Below are 15,181 nucleotides of genomic sequence, written 5' to 3'. Positions count from 1 at the left end.
ATGGCGTCGCCATGGCAACGCGGCCTGGGGTTGTTTTGAGGGGGGTCCCGGGGGGTGTTATAGCGCCCGGGGGGATGTGTGAGGTGGTGTGTGGGCTCTGGGGGTGTTACATGGACCTGGGGGTGTTACATGGGCCCTACGTGGTGTTATATGGACCTGGGACGTGTTGCATGGGCCCTGGGGGGGTGTTACGTGGGCCCTATGTGGTCTTATATGCACCTGGGAGGTGCTATATGGGCCCTGAGGGGTGTTGTATGGACCTGGGAGGTGTTGTATGGGCCCTGAGGGGTGTTACGTGGGCCCTACGTGATGTTATATGCACCTGGGAGGTGCTATATGGGCCCTGGGGGGTGTCGTATGGGTCCTGCATGGTGTTATATGGACTTGGGGGTGTTATATGGGCCCTACACAGTGTTACGTGGAGCTAGGGTTTGTTATATGGGCCCTGGGAGGTGTTATGTGGGCCCTGGGGGGTGTTGTATGGGTCCTGCATGGTCTTATATGCACCTGGGAGGTGCTATATGGGCCCTACATGGTGTTACGTGGACCTAGGGTTTGTTATATGGGCTCTGGGAGGTGCTACGTGGGCCCCAGAGGGTGTTGTATGGGTTCTGGGCGGTGTTATATGGACCCAGGGAGTGTTATATGGGCCCTGGGGGGTGTTATGTGGGTCCCCAAGGGTGTTACATGGGTCCTGAGGGGCATTATATGGGTCCTGCATGGTATTCTGTGGGCCCTAGAGGTTGTTATATGGGCCCTTTGTGGTGTTATGTGGACCTAGGGGTGTTAGATGGGTCTGGACACTGTAATATGGGCCCTGGATGGTGGTATAGGGCCCTGAACAAGGTGACGTGGGCTTTGCGAGGTGTTACACAGGCCCTGGGTGTTATTACGTGGATCCAGTGGTGTTATATGGTCCTGGTCAGCGTAATGTGGGCCCTGGGTGGTGTGTTAGGGCTTCGGACTCTGTCACATTGGGCTCGCAAGGCGTTATAGAGCCCCGGGTGCTATTATGTGGCCCTGGGCGGTGGTATAGGGCCGTGGCTGGAGTCGTTACGGGGCCAGGGCCGGCGTTGCATGTCACGTCACGCCGCGTCGCCGTCACCCGTCACCATCACGTGCTGGCGGCCCCAGCCCAGGAAGCCCAGGAAGGGGAAGTCGGTGCCGCGGCCGCGGGGCGGATCGGGGACGAGGGGGGACGCGGGGTGGCCCCCCCAGCACGCCGCCGCCATGTCGCTGCCCTCCGTGTACCAGAACAAGTTTGCCGAGAAGCTGACCATCCTCAACGACCGGGGCCGGGGCGTCCTCGTCCGCATCTACAACATCAAAAAGGTCGAGTTTGGGGTGGGGGGTGAAGGATCGGGGGCCGTGGGGGGGGGAGTCTTGTGGGGTGTGACCCCAGGAGAGGGGTTCTGGGGGCTCTGACTTTGTCAGGGGGTCCCCGCAGACCTGCTCCGACCCCAAGACGCGGCCGAACTTCCTCAGCGACAAGGCCATGGAGCCCTGCGTCAAGTTCATCAACAAGAAGTTCCCTAACCTGGACGTGCGGAGCAGCACGGTGAGGGGCCGCGATGTCCCCTCTGTCCCCAGCCCCGCGTCACACCCCTTCTGGGTGGCCTCGTGCCACGCAGCACCTCCCTTCCACCCTCCCGACGTCACCCTCGCCTGGGTGTCACCCCACCCCGTGCTGTCGCCGCCTGGCTTCCCCTCCGTCCCCCTCCCCGTGTCACCTCTGCCCCGTGTCATCCCGCCCGGGGTGTCCCCGGTGTGTCACCCCCGCCGTGTCACCCGCGCTGTCCCTCGCAGCAACACCTGGGGCCGGTGCACAAGGACAAGGGGGACATCGTGCGCGCGCTGGGGCCCTTCTACCACTCCTTCGTGGACGTCCTGGAGTTCAGGGTGAGCTTGGTGCCGGGGGGGCAGCGCTGGCCTCTCGGTCTGGGGGGGTTGGGGACAGCGGTGACGTGGCTCCTTGTCCCTGCCAGGACCACGTCTACGAGCTGCTGAACACCATCGACGCCAACCAGTGCTTCTTCGACATCGTGAGTAGGGCACCGGGGAGGGGGTCCCCGGGGGGATTTGGGGTGCCCAAAGTGCTCCGGGGGGGGTGATGGGGGTGGCCGCAGCTCACGGCTTCGCCGCCGTCCCCAGCACGTCAACTACGACTTCACCAAGGGCTACCTGGACCTGGTTGTCACCTACGTGTCCCTCGTCCTGCTGCTGGCCCGCACCGAGGACCGCCGGGCGCTCGTCGGCATGTACCACTGCGCCCACGAGATGAGCCACGGCGCCAGGTGGGTTGGCTGGCCCCAAAGCCCTTCGGGGGCTGTCCTCGGGGACCGTCCCCCTTCGGGGGCTGTCCCCAGGGACTCGTCCCCACGAGGCGTCCCCGCGAGGGCTGTCCCCAGCGCCCTGTCCCCGCAGCGACCCCAGCTTTGCCCGCCTGGGCCAGATGCTGCTGGAGTACGAGCACCCCCTCAAGAAGCTGACGGAGGAATTTGGGCCGCACACCAAGGTGGGGGCCGGGAGCTCCCGAGGGTCCTGGGAGCCGGCGGGGCCACGTCAGACCCCGGGCCACCCCTGTGCTGTCCCCCCTTTGTCCCCCAGGCTGTCACCAGCGCCCTCCTGTCCCTCCATTTCCTCTTCGCCCGGAGGAACCAGGGGGCCGAGCAGTGGCGCAGCGACCAGCTCCTCAGCCTGCTCAGCACCGCCGGGGCCATGCTGAGCCCCGCCAGCTCCGACACCGTGAGTGCCGCCGTGCCCGGTGGGGTGGGGGGGTGAGGGGGGGATGCCCGTCACCCCGGAGAGGGCGCGGGAGGGCCACGAGCGGTGACGCCGCGACGCCTCCGTCCCCAGATGGCCTGCGAGTACCTGTCCCTGGAGGTGATGGAGCGCTGGATCCTGAGTGAGTCCTCGTGGGGAGCCCCGTGGGGGGTTGGTGTCGCGGTGCCCGGCGCCCGCCCCCCCCCGCCTGACGGCCGTGCCCCCAGTGGGGTTCCTGGTGTGCCCGGGGGCCCTGGGGATGTCCCCGCAGTGCCTGGAGCTGTGGCGGCTGGCGCTGCAGGGCTCGCTCTACCTCACCCTCCTCCGCGACGAGGTCCTGCAGGTCCACAAGGTCACCGAGGAGCTGCTCGGCAGCCTCAAGGGGTAACGGCGGGGCTGGGGACTGCGGGCTGGGGGCTCCGCCGGGGGCTGGGGGCTCTGCCGGGGGCTCGGGGTGCCGGTGGGTGCCAGAAACTGGGTGTACGGGGGGGGTTTGGGTGCTGGGTGTGATGTTGGGTGCCAGAAACTGGGTGTATGGGGGGTGGTTTGGGTGCTGGGGGTGATGCTGGGTGCCAGAAGCTGGGTGCATGGGGGGGGGTTGGGTGCTGGGGGTGATGCTGGGTGCCAGAAACTGGGTGTATGGGGGGGGGTTTGGGTGCTGGGGGTGATGTTGGGTGCCAGAAACTGGGTGTATGGGCGGGGTTGGGTGCTGGGGGTGATGCTGGGTGCCAGAAACTGGGTGTATGGGGGGGGGGTTGGGTGCTGGGGGTGATGCTGGGTGCCAGATGCTGGGTGCACGGGGGGGTTTGGGTGCTGGGGGTGATGCTGGGTGCCAGATGGTGGGTGCACGGGGGGGCTCTGTGGGATCTTTGGGGTGTCCCATGCGTGGCACTGCCCGGCCGTGTCCCCCCTCGCAGCTACGGGAAGCGGGTGGCCGATCTCAAGGAGTGCAAGGAACATGCCGTGGCTCAAAGGTCAGGGGGCTCCGGGGGGACCCTGGGGGGCTGGGGAAGGTCCCAGGGGGTCCCAAAGCTTTAAAGGGATCGAGGGGTCCCCACCCCACGAGGCTCTGATGTCCCAGCGGCTCCAGGGGGGCGTGGGGAGGTGCCAGCACCCGGGGGGTGGTCAGGGTTCCCCCCAGTTTGGTTTACATCGTTCCCACCTTTGCCACACGGTGCCTGGGATGTCCCTGGGGGGGGGACAGGGTGGCTGGAGGGATATTGGGGTGGCCCTGACCCTCATCCTGACCCCCCCCCCCCACAGCGGACCCCTGCACCGGGGCCGGCGGGCGTACCTGCGCGGGGCCGTGCGGGAGCTCGAGGCGCTGCTGGAGGATCAGCCCGGGCTGCTGGGACCCAAGGTGAGCACTGGGGGGGGGGGAAACGGCAGCAACGTGGGGGCTGAGAGGGGGGTGGGAATACTGCCCGTGGGGTTGGGGTTAACGGGGCACGCGGTGGGGCAAGGGGGGTGCCGGGGCGGGGAGGTTACGGGGCAGCGGGGGCAGCCCCAGGCAGGGGGGGCGATGGGAGGGTTGGCTGCGGGTTTGGGGCAGCAGGGTGTGTTTGGGGGGGGGGTGCCAGGGCTCTGCATCGGCGGGGGGGGGGGGGAAAGCCGCCTGTGGGGTCTGTGTGGGGTCCGTGCCGGTGCCCCGTGCCCTCTAAGCCCTGCCCTGCCCAGGCTCTCTTCGTCTTCATGGCGCTCTCCTTCTGCCGGGACGAGGTGAGCTGGCTGGTGCGGCACGCCGAGCACGTCACCAAGACCAAAACCCCCGAGGATTTCACTGACAGGTGAGCACGGTTTCGGGGTGGCCGCGGGCGGCGGTGGACCGTGCCCCTGTGGCGGGGCTTGGCTGCCCCTTTTTTTGGGGGGGAGGGGGATGTTTTGGGGCTTTTTGTCCCCGCTCTGACGGGTGGCCCCGGCGGCAGCCACATCGCGGAGATGCTCTTCCTCATGGAGCAGCTGCGGAGCCTGGTGCGGCGCCAGGTCGGGGTGCTGCAGCGCTACCACGTGCAGTACCTGGCCCGCTTCGACGCCCTGGTGCTGAGCGAGATCATTCAGGTACCGCGGGGCGGGCGGGCGATGCCCCGGGCTGGCTGCTGGGGGCTGATCGTGTCCCCTCTTGGGGCTGGCCCTGTCCCCTGTGGCTGTCCCCGATCCCGTTCCCGTCCCCACAGAACCTCTCCGTGTGCCCTGAGGAGGAATCCATCATCCTGTCGTCCTTCGTCAGCTCCCTCTCGGCTCTCTCAGTCAAGGGAGGTAGGGACCACGTCCCTGGGGACACGGCCTGGGGACCTGGGGACACGGCCTGGGGACCTGGGGACACGGCCTGGGGACCGATGTCCTCCCGTCCTGCAGCCCAGCAGCAATCCTGGCGCTGTGCTGGGCACCCAGGCGCAGGCTCAGGGGGGGCAGTGGGGACACAGGAGCTCCTGGGGGTCCCACGGGGTGGGTGCCGCCACCCCAAGCTGGCACCCAGCGCCGCCTGGCTCAGCACCTCCCCATCAGCACCCCCAGCCCGAGGATCAGCCCCTCCTGCCCCCCCCCCCCGGGCCCTTCCCCACGTCTGCCCACGTTTCTCTCTCCCCGCAGTCGATGACAAGGAGCAGTTCGATTTCACTCCGCTCCGCCTGGACTGGTTCCGGCTGCAGGTGCTGTCCTTGTCCTTGGCTCTGTCCCTGTCCTCGTCCCTGTCCTCGTTCCCTGCGCCAATCCCTCTCCTCTTTCCCCATCCCAGTCCCCGTCCCTGTGCCCTTCACCCTCCCAGTCCCCGTCCCTATTTCCTTCGCCTCCCAGTCCCCGTCCCTATTTCCTTCGCCTCCCAGTCCCCGTCCCTTTTTCCTTCACCTCCCAGTCCCCGTCCGTATTTCCATCACCTCCCAGTCCCCGTCCCTATTTCCATCACCTCCCAGTCCCCGTCCCTGTGTCCCTTCACCTCCCAGTCCCCGTCCCTGTGTCCTTCACCTCCCAGTCCCCGTCCCTGTGTCCTTCACCTCCCAGTCCCCGTCCCTATTTCCATCACCTCCCAGTCCCCGTCCCTATTTCCATCACCTCCCAGTCCCCGTCCCTATTTCCTTCGCCTCCCAGTCCCCGTCCCTATTTCCTCACCAGTCCCCGTCCCTTTTTCCTTCGCCTCCCAGTCCCCGTCCCTTTTTCCTTCGCCTCCCAGTCCCTTGCTGTCCCCACTGCCATCCCAACCACTGTCCCCGTCCCCCTCCCAGCGGTCCCCTCTGCCCTGCCGTCCCCCTGAGCCCCCCGTCCCCCCGCAGGCCTACACCAGCGTGGCCAAGGCCTCGCTGCCGCTGGCCACCAACCCCGACGTGGGCCGCGTCATGAACCTCGTCGTCTTCCACACCAAGCTGCTCGACTCCCTGGAGGAGCTGCTGGCCGAGGCCTCCGACCTCTCGGACCTGTGGTGAGCAGCGGTGCCCGTCGTGCCTCAGTTTCCCCAGAGGCGTTGGGGTCGGCCAGGCTGGGGGGGCCCCTAGCCAGGTGCTGAGCCAAGCACGCAGCGGGGTGACGGGTGTGGGAAGGGGTGGAGGTGGCCGTGGGTGATGTGTCAGCTCTAGGAGAGGCTGGGCAGGGTTAGGTGACAGGCTCGGGGGGCATACACACGGATATGGGGACGGGGGCAGCGCACGTGTGGCGTAGGATGGGGGTTTTCTCCTCCTGGAAGGGAAGGGGAGGGAAAAGAGAAAGGAAAGAAAAGGAAAGAGAAGGGGAGAGAAAAGGAAGAGAGGAAAGAGGAGAGAAAAGGAAAGAGGAGAGAAAAGGAAAGAGGAGAGAAAAGAAAGAGGAAAAAAGGAAAGAGGAAAGAGGAGAGGAAAGGAGAAAGGAAAGAGGAGAGAAAAGGAAAAGGAGAGAAAAGAAAGAGAAAAAATGACAAGGAGGAAGGAGAGGAAAGGAGAAAGGAAAAGAGAAAAGGAAAGAGAGGAGAAAAGAGAGAAGAAAAGGGGACAAGAGAGAGGAAGAAAAAGAAAAGGAGAGAGGAGAGAAAAGGGGGAGAGAGGAGAGAAAAAAAAAGGGAGGGAAAAAAGGGAAAAGGAAAGGAGAGAAAAGGAGAGAGGAGAGAAAAGGAAAAAGAGAGGGGAGGGGGAGGGAAAGAGGGGAGAAAAGAGGAAAAGGAGAGAGGAGAGAAAAGGGGAAAAGGAAAAAGGGGAGAAAAGGGGAAAAGGAAAAAGGGGAGAAAAGGGGAAAAGGAAAGAGGAGAGAAAAAGGAAAAAGGAAAGAGGAGAGAAAAGGAAAGAGGAGAGAAAAGGGAAGAGGGGAGACAAGACCAACAGACCCTCAGAAACACGTCCTGCCCCTCTGTCCCGCCCCTCTGCTCACACCCCTGCAGTTTCTACCCTCGCATCATGGAGAAAATGTTTGTGGCGACCATGGAGGAGCCCTCAATGCTGCGCTACAGCATCGCCTTCCCTCTGCTCTGCAGCCACTTCTCCCGCTGCGTCCACCCCATGTGTCCCGAGGAGGTGGGTTCTGCAGCCCGGGGGGGGGACGTGGGGGGACAGAGGCACCGTGGCACGTGGGTGGGGGACGCTGGCAGTCGGGGACAGTCGGGGCCATGGCCTCGGGGCAGCCCCGGCCCCGTGCCACACGGCTGCGGGGCGTCGTGGCCGCGTCGTGGCCGTCACGTCACTCTCCCTCCGCAGTACCCCCAGCTCCAGGCCGTGGCGCTGGGGCTGTGCAACAAGTTCCTGGAGGAGATGGCCCGGCAGGCCAGCGGCTGCATCATGGACGCCTGCGCCGAGCACCACAACCTCAGCGAGCAGGTGGGGAGCTCAGAACCCCTGAATATCAGGGGCTGGAAGGGACCCTGAAAGATCACCCTGGCCCAGTCCCCCTGCCGGAGCAGGGACACCCGGATCGGGTCACGCAGGAACGCCTCCGGGTGGGTTTGGGGTGACTGCAGAGAAGGAGACCCCACAGCCCCCCGGGCAGCCTGTTCCGTGCTCTGCCGCCCTCCCCGTGCCCAAGTTTGGGCTCGTTTTGAAGCGGAACCTCCCGTGTCCCAGCTTGCACCCGCTGCCCCCTGTCCTGTCGCTGGGTGTCACCGAGCAGAGCCTGGCCCCGTCCTCCTGCCGCTCGCCCTTCCCATAATTATAAACGTTAACGAGGTCGCCCCTCAGCCTCCTCTCCTCCAGGCCTCAGAGCCCCAGCTCCCTCAGCCTCCCCTCCCTTAATGCTCCGCTCCCTTCATCATCCTCGGGGCTCTGCGCTGGGCTCTCTCAAGCAGTGAGGGGCAGGCCCCCAGCGCCTCCGAGCTCTCCGTGGCTTTTGGGGTCTCCAGGACCTCTGTAGCTTTTGGGGTGTCTTTGGCCTCTTTGCTCTCGATGTTCTCCATGCAGCCTCGGGACGGGAGAGGCCGTGGGGAGCAGAGCTGGCGGGCTGTGTCCCCGATTCAGCCTCGGGGGCTAGGGGTGTGATCCCCCCCGTTTTAACCCTAACCCCCTGTTCCCACCAGCTGCTTCCCAAGCACTGCGCCTCCACCGTCAGCAAGGCCCGCAACAAGAAGACCCTAAAACACCCGGCCAAAAAGGGGGAGCCCGAGCGGGACAAGCCGGGGGCCGAGAGCCAGAGGAAGGACTGGACCCTGACCACCAAGTGAGAGGAGGGCTGGGGGGGGGGGGCGGGCACGGCCCTGGGGGGCAGCACAGGGCCACGGGAACACCGCCGTGGGCACCAGACCTTGGGGGGGGGCTTGGTGTGACGTGGCCGTGCCCCGACGGGCATGGCGTGGTCACGGGGCCGTCCCCACGACCCTACGGGGCCGCGGGGTGGCTGCCAGCGTGCGCTGCCCCCGCCCCCAGCATGGACAAGCTGCACCTGACGCTGGCCGAGCTGTCCCTGAGCCTCAACCACGTGCCCAACTTCACCGTCTTCGAGCACACGGTGACGCCGGCCGAGTACCTCAGCAGCCACCTGGAGATGCGCTTCACCAAGTAGGGACGGGGCCGCGGGGCCGCGCGGCGCAGCGGGACCGGGTCCCCGCGCTGCTGCCGGGGGGCCGTTTGCCCACGGATCCGTGGCCAGCCCCGTCCCGTCCCCTTCAGGGCCGTCGTGGCCATGGCGGGCTACAGCCAGGCCACGCAGGAGGTGGCCCGTCCCTCGGAGGTGCTGGTGGGGCTGGGCGCCTACGTGACCTTCATCCAGTCGCTGGCGCACTTGGTGGGCCTGGACACGGGGCGCATCATCCGCAGCGTCCTCCTGCAGCAGACGCAGCCCCGCGACGCCGCCGGCGAGCAGACCCTCACCACCATCTACACCAACTGGTGGGTGCCAACGCCCGAAAACGCGGGGTGTCCTCCCCCCCCCACCCCGCCACGTCCCCTCCCCGGGGGGGACGCGGCCCCGCGGGGTCAGCGGTTTGATGTCCGCAGGTACCTGGAGGCCCTGCTGCGCCAGGCCAGCATGGGGGCCATCGTGCTGGCCCCCGCCCTGCAGGCCTTCACCACGGTGCCCCGCGAGGGCGAGCCGTCCTTCAGCGCCGCCGAGTTCTCCGACGTCTCGGGTGAGGGACGCGGGGAGGACGCGGGGACGCCGCGGGGAGGACGCGGGGACGCCGCCGGGGAGCCATCCCCTCTGTGTCCCCTGCTGACGTCCCCGCCCTTGTCCTCGTCCCCGCAGAGATGCGGGCGCTGGCCGAGCTCATCGGGCCCTACGGCATGAAGTTCCTGAGCGACAACCTCATGTGGCACGTCAGCTCCCAGGTCACTGAGCTGAAGGTAAGGATGAGGTGCCGGGGCCAGGTTTGGGGTGCTGGGGCCAGGTTTGGGGTGCCGGGGCCAGATGCCAGGACCAGGTTTGGGGTGCCGGGTGCCAGGTTTGGGGTGCCCAGGGGGATGCCAGGACCAGGTTTGGGGTGCTGGGGCCAGGTTTGGGGTGCCAGGACCAGGTTTGGGGTGCCGGGTGCTTTGGGGTGCCGGGGCCAGGTTTGGGATGCCAGGACCAGGTTTGGGGTGCCGGGGCCAGGTTTGGGGTGCCGGGGCCAGGTTTGGGGTTCCGGGTGCCAGGGCTGAGGTGCAGGAGCAGGGTCAGGGTGCCGGGACCAGGGTCGGGGTGCTGGGACCAGGTGCCAGGACCAGGACCAGGTGCCAGGACCAGGACCAGGTGCCAGGACCAGGACGAGGGTGCCGGTGCCGAGTGCTGCAGCGCGTCAGGGCAGGCAGGGCCACCCTCGGGGACCACCCCAATCCCTCGCGCCCGCTCCCGAGCGTGGAGCGGGGCCGAAAGCACCGGGACGGCCGCGCGTGTCCCCGGTGCCAGCGGCCCCGTGTCCCTGGCAGAAGCTGGTCAACGAGAACATGGACACGCTGGTCCAGCTGCGCTCCAGCTCCTGCAAGCCCGAGCAGATGGCAGCTCTGCTGCCCCGGCTGACTTGTGAGTCTGGGGGGGGCGTCGGGGACGTGCGGCTGGCATGCACACGGGCCTTTTGGCACGTTTGCACGCTCGTCTGCGTGCACGCACGCTGCACGGATCCTTCCCGAGCCCTCTCCTCCTCCCGCAGCGGCCGACAACGTCCTGAAGCGGATGACCATCATCGGCGAGATCCTGAGCTTCCGCGCCATGGCGCAGCAGGGCCTGCGGGAGGTGCGCGCCCCCCTCCCTGGGGTCAGCACGAGCCCCCCCCGGGCTTTTTTCCCCCCTGGTGCTCCTTCACCAGTGTCTCCCCGCAGGTCTTCTCCCACCACTGCCCCTTCCTCATGGGCCCCATCGAGTGTCTGACGGACGTGGTCACCCCCGACACCGACATCCAGGTGGGCACGGAGGTGGGGTGGGGACAGCGTGGTGCCACCCGTGCTTCGGGCAGCCATCCCCACGCGGGGCTGGCTCGTGTGGCACTCGGCGACGTTACACGGCGTTGTGTCACTCGAGCCCTGAGCCTTTGTGGCCTCCCAGGTCACCCTGAGCATCTTCGAGCTGGCCTCAGCCGCGGGGATCCCCTGCGAGATCGACCCTGCGCTGGTCAACGTCCTCGCCGGCAGCAAGACGGGTACCGCAGGGCCTGGGGGGTCCCGGGGGGGGGCTGTCCCCGAGGTCCTCCTGGGTCCCCTGGCTAATGTCCCCTCCCTCCCTGGCAGATGGCTCGCCCTCGGAGGAGGACTACAAGGTCGCCTGCCTGCTGCTGGTCTTCGTGGCCGTGTCCCTGCCCTTGCTGGCCTCCGACCCAGCGTCCGTCTACAACACGGAGACGGACGGTGAGGCATGGCCGTGCCCCTCACCTCCACCCCGGCCGTGTCCCTGTGTCCCCGGCCCTGTCCCTGTGTCCCCAGCCCTGTCCCTGTGTCCCCAGCCCTGGCTGTGTCCCCGATCCTGGCTGTGTCCCACCGCCCCTGACCCCACAGCGCCCTGACCCCCCACCCTCCCTACGAGTGCAGGGTCCCCCCGGGTCATTTACACCCCCTAGCTGCAGCTGAAGGTCAGCGGGGACAGTGGGACCCCGATGTCACCGGCTTTGGGGCCCCCCAAGCACAGCCCCCGCGCTGTCCCCAACCCCCCCGTGTCCCCAGGCTACAACAACAACATCCACTGCCTGGCCAAGGCCATCATCCACGTGTCGGCCGCGCTCTTCACCGTCCACAACAAGAACATCGAGACCCACCTCAAGGAGTTCCTGCTGGTGAGCGCGGCCGGGGACCGGAGACGGGACCGCAGACGTCCCCGGACGGGGGTGGGCACCACCTTGGGGGGGGTCGGCACAGCCCCAGCGCTGAGCAGGATCCGTCCCTCAGCTGGCCTCCGTGAGCCTCCTGCAGCTGGGCCAGGAGACGGACAAGCTGCGCGCCAGGAACCGTGACTCCGTCTGCCTGCTCATGCATCTGGTGAGTGCTGGAGGGTCCCGGGGGGGGGCCTCTGGGGGTCCCGGGGGGGGGCTACGGGTTGTATCCCTGCTCTGCCGAGCTCCTGCTGTGCCCAGGCTGCTCCAGCCCCCCCGGTGCTCAGCCTTCGCCCAGCTCTGTCCAGGCCCAGGGGGCCGGATCCAGCTCTGACGCCCTCCCCGGGGAGCCGCAGGGCTGGCGGGGTGGGGGCCACGCACCCACCGCCCCCCCTGTCCCCCCCCCCCCCCCCCCCGATTGGTATTCAGGGAGCGAGCGCCCTCGCCGCAAAGCAATTTAAATGCAAATGGTTCAAGCCGGAGCTCGGGCAGGGAGGCATCTGGGGAGGGAGCACCCAGCGCTGCCCCCAGCTCGGGGTGGGGGGGGGCACGAGGGGAAACTGAGGCACGGCGGGGCGGGGGCGGCTGCTGACGCCATGTCCCTCGCCCCCCCCAGATCGTGGCGGAGTCGTCCTTCCTGACGGTGGACATGCTGGAGACCTGCTTCCCCTACGTCCTGCTCCGCAACGCCTACCGCGAGGTGTGCAGGGAGAATCTGCTCAGCAGGGTCCCCTCACACTGACCCCGGCCCTGCGCCGCGGTCCTGTCCCCCCAAAACTCCCTCGATCCCCCCAAAACCACCCCGATCCCCCCAAACTCCCCCGATCCCCCCAAACCACCCCGATCCCTTCAAACCACCCCAATCCCCCCAAACCACCCCGATCCCTTCAAACCACCCCAATTCCCCCAAACCACCCCGATCCCCCCAAACTCCCCCGATCCCCCCAAACCACCCCAGTCCCCTCAAGCCACCCTGCTCCCCCCAAACCACCCAAAATCCCCCAACCCCACCCCAGGCCCCCCCAAACCGCCCCAGTCCCCCTTGCACCAACCTGGTCCTGGCTGCCTCGCTCCTCCTCCGCTGTCCCCGTCCCCACATTGTCCCCTCGGCCCCGTCCCCTCCTTCATTAAACGCTTTTACCCCCCCAGTGGCTGCGTCCGGCTCGTGGGGACCTGGGTGCCCTCGGGGGGGGGGACCCAGCACCCTAGGGTGGGGATCCAGCCCCTCGTCAAACCTCGGGCAGGTCCCGATGGGGGGTTTGGGGGGGGTCTGGGGGGGGTCTGGGGCCTCGGGGAGCCCATCCAGCCGGGCAGGGGAGGGGAGAGGGGCCGCCGGGGTTTATCAGCGAGAATCGATGCCGCCGCTTCTTGCGCCTCCAGCAGCTGGGGCTGGCCCCGTGCCTCAGTTTCCCCTCTGCCCTCCTGCCCCCGGGGCTCTGGTTCAAGTCACGTTTCTCCTTCCCCCCCCCCCCCCCCCCCGCCCGGCATCTCCGGGTGTTTATTTTTCTCCCGTGCTGCATCTTGGGGGAAAATTAATGGGGCGAGGGAAGGAGGCGCCGGGGCGGCCGTTTCCATTCCGCTCACGGCCGCCTGCTCCGGGATGAGTCACCGGGAGCTGGGCACCGGCAGCTCCGGCTCCGCCGCGGCCCCGCTCGGCACCCCGGGGGGCTCAGCTACCCCCCCCCCCAAAAACGCGGCCTGGTGGCCAAACCACCACGTCCCCAAGCCCCCATCGTGTCCCCAGTCCGAGCGTGCGGCCGCCTGGGCCGGGGCTGATTGCTTTATTGATCCCACGGGGGAAAACGCTATCGGGCCGGGGGCGACGACGTTGCCTTTTGGGGTCCCGGCCCCCCTGCCGCTCCCCACCAGCTCCGCTCGCCGGGGGCCCGACACCCCCGAAATCGCCGCCCGGAACGTGCCGCTGGTTCCCAGCGTGCCGCACGAGCCTATTTTGGCGCTCATCAATCACGATATTAAGCGGTAACGAGCTGCCTGCCGCCGCTCCCCGCCGCCAGCGCGGCTTTGTCTCGCGCGCATCCCTGCCCACGGCTGCTCCCGCGCCCGCCGCCCGCGCCCCCCCCCCCCCCCTTTGCCTCCCCATTCCCCCCCCCCCCCCCCATCAGGCTGCCCCACGTAACGTGGGGTCCCCCCTATTCCACCCCTTCGCCCTGCCTGGCTCCGAGCCCCCTTCCCCAAAAAGTTTGGGGACCCCAAAATGCCCCCAGCAGGGTACGGAGCCCCCAGGCCACGCGGCGGGCCGTGCGGCTCTCCCTGCCGACCCCAGCACCCAGTGGGGTCCCAGCACCCAAGGGACACCCCACGGCGGTGGGAGACCCCCCCGGCACAGCCCCCCTGTAGGAATACGAACAGAAGCATCCCCGGGAGCACCCATGGGTGCTCACCCGCAACCACCGGGAGGGGGAACGCCCAGTGGGCAGCCCCCCAGCTGAGCTGGCAGGGTGCTGAGGCGCTGGCACCCCAATGGGACCCCCCCCCCCCCCAGACCCCCTCCCGGTGCCGGTGCGGCGCGGTGGGTGCTGAGCACACCTACGGCCTTACGTAAGGGCTTATTAATATTCCCCGGGGGCTGCGCAGCGGCGTGGGCTGCGGGAGGCAGCGCGGGGGCTGCCGCGCTCCCCCCGGCTCATCGGGGCGCACGGGGGCTCGGGCACCCCGAAATCCCCCCCCCCCCGGTGTGTGCCTGGAGACCCTCAGTTGGGTCAGGATGGGAAAGGGGGGGCGCGGGATGGGGTCAGGGCGTGCGTGGGGCAGGGGTCGGGGTGGGGGGGAGCCCGCGGGACGGGCCCCCCCAACCACCCCGAGCTCACCCCGCGATTCCCCGTTCCCAAAGCTGCCGTCAGCGAGTGCCCTGTCCTGGGAAGTGATTTCCCTGCACACAAACAGCCCGGCGGGGTTTGGGTAGGCCCTACAATATGTCCGGGGTGCTGCTGCCCTGCTGCTGAAGAGGGGGGGACGCTCCCCGATGTGGGGGGGGGGGGGGGCCAGGCAGCCCCGTGCCACCCGGCCTTGGTGACGGGGGGCGGTGGCACCGGTCTCGGTGCTGGTGGGGCTGGGGTCGCGGGGCCGTGGGGGGCACTGGGTGGGGGGCTCCAGCCCCTTCCCATGCTGCCAAGCCCTGTGCCCCCTCCCAAAGCCCCGTGGGGGTCCTGGGGTATCCCCATTCAAAACCCCATAGGGGTCCCGGGGACCCCCCTGAGAGCTCTGTAGGGATGCTGGGGTGCCCCCCTCCCCAAAACCCCATTAGGGTCCTTCAGAGCCCCTCCCCAGACCCCATGAGGGTCCTGCAGAACATCTTCCAAAACCCAGTGGGGGTCCTGGGGTCCCCCCCTTCAAAACCTCAGAGGGGTCCCAGGGTCCCTCCCCATAAGCCCTACAGGGACGCTGGGGTGCCCCCCCCCCCCCCAAACCCCATCAGGGTCCTGTGGAACCCCTCCAAAAACCCCATGGGGGTCCCGGGGTCCCCCCCTTCATAACCCCAGAGGGCTCTGGGGGTTCCCCCCTCATAGCCCTATAGGGATCCTGGGGTGCCCCCCTCCCCAAAACCCCATCAGGGTCCTTCAGAGCCCCTCCCAAACCCCCATGGGGGTCCGGGGGTCCCCCCCTTCATAACTCCATAGGGCTCCGGGGGTCCCCCCCTCATCGCCCTATAGGGATCCTGGGGTGCCCCCCTCCCCAAAACCCCACGGGGGTCCCGGGCCGCCCCCCCTATAGCCCCATGGGGGTCCCGGGGCATTTCCCCCCCCC

General features: G+C 67.8%; 1 protein-coding gene across 2 annotated transcripts; it reads left to right on the top strand.

Moving 5' to 3' along the window:
- The first annotated feature begins 93 nt into the window (after positions 1-93).
- Positions 94-12,564, top strand: NCKAP1L (NCK associated protein 1 like). Of its 2 annotated transcripts, none has more exons than XM_066985595.1 (31): positions 94-1,332; positions 1,448-1,558; positions 1,807-1,899; positions 1,986-2,042; positions 2,176-2,294; positions 2,425-2,515; positions 2,608-2,745; positions 2,857-2,905; positions 2,991-3,147; positions 3,681-3,737; positions 4,027-4,123; positions 4,441-4,550; positions 4,689-4,821; positions 4,938-5,019; positions 5,353-5,411; positions 6,030-6,175; positions 7,100-7,232; positions 7,413-7,532; positions 8,225-8,364; positions 8,571-8,702; positions 8,814-9,032; positions 9,141-9,271; positions 9,388-9,485; positions 10,047-10,140; positions 10,268-10,350; positions 10,437-10,517; positions 10,660-10,753; positions 10,842-10,958; positions 11,271-11,380; positions 11,493-11,582; positions 12,033-12,564. In XM_066985595.1, the coding sequence occupies exons 1-31, from the start codon at positions 1,078-1,080 to the stop codon at positions 12,156-12,158; spliced, it is 3,522 nt and encodes a 1,173-aa protein (XP_066841696.1). In that variant the 5' UTR covers positions 94-1,077; the 3' UTR covers positions 12,159-12,564. The 2 variants fall into 2 exon arrangements, with proteins under 2 accessions (XP_066841696.1, XP_066841695.1); XM_066985594.1 differs by having other exon boundaries at positions 2,152-2,294.
- The last annotated feature ends 2,617 nt before the right edge of the window (positions 12,565-15,181 follow it).

The sequence above is a fragment of the Anser cygnoides genome, chromosome 32 (assembly GCF_040182565.1).
Source record: "Anser cygnoides isolate HZ-2024a breed goose chromosome 32, Taihu_goose_T2T_genome, whole genome shotgun sequence".
Classification (NCBI taxonomy): Eukaryota; Metazoa; Chordata; class Aves; order Anseriformes; family Anatidae; genus Anser; species Anser cygnoides.
The sequence above is the reverse complement of the archived record's forward strand: the minus strand, read 5'-3'. Positions and strand labels throughout refer to the sequence as shown.

Bases quoted from the DNA above. Each gene is read 5' to 3' on its own strand.
- NCKAP1L (XM_066985594.1), top strand. From the start codon at position 1,078: ATGTCACGTCACGCCGCGTCGCCGTCACCCGTCACCATCACGTGCTGG. The intron at 8,365-8,570 runs GTGAGAGGAGGG...CCCCGCCCCCAG, and splicing joins GACTGGACCCTGACCACCAA to CATGGACAAGCTGCACCTGA. The intron at 9,486-10,046 runs GTAAGGATGAGG...TGTCCCTGGCAG, and splicing joins CCCAGGTCACTGAGCTGAAG to AAGCTGGTCAACGAGAACAT.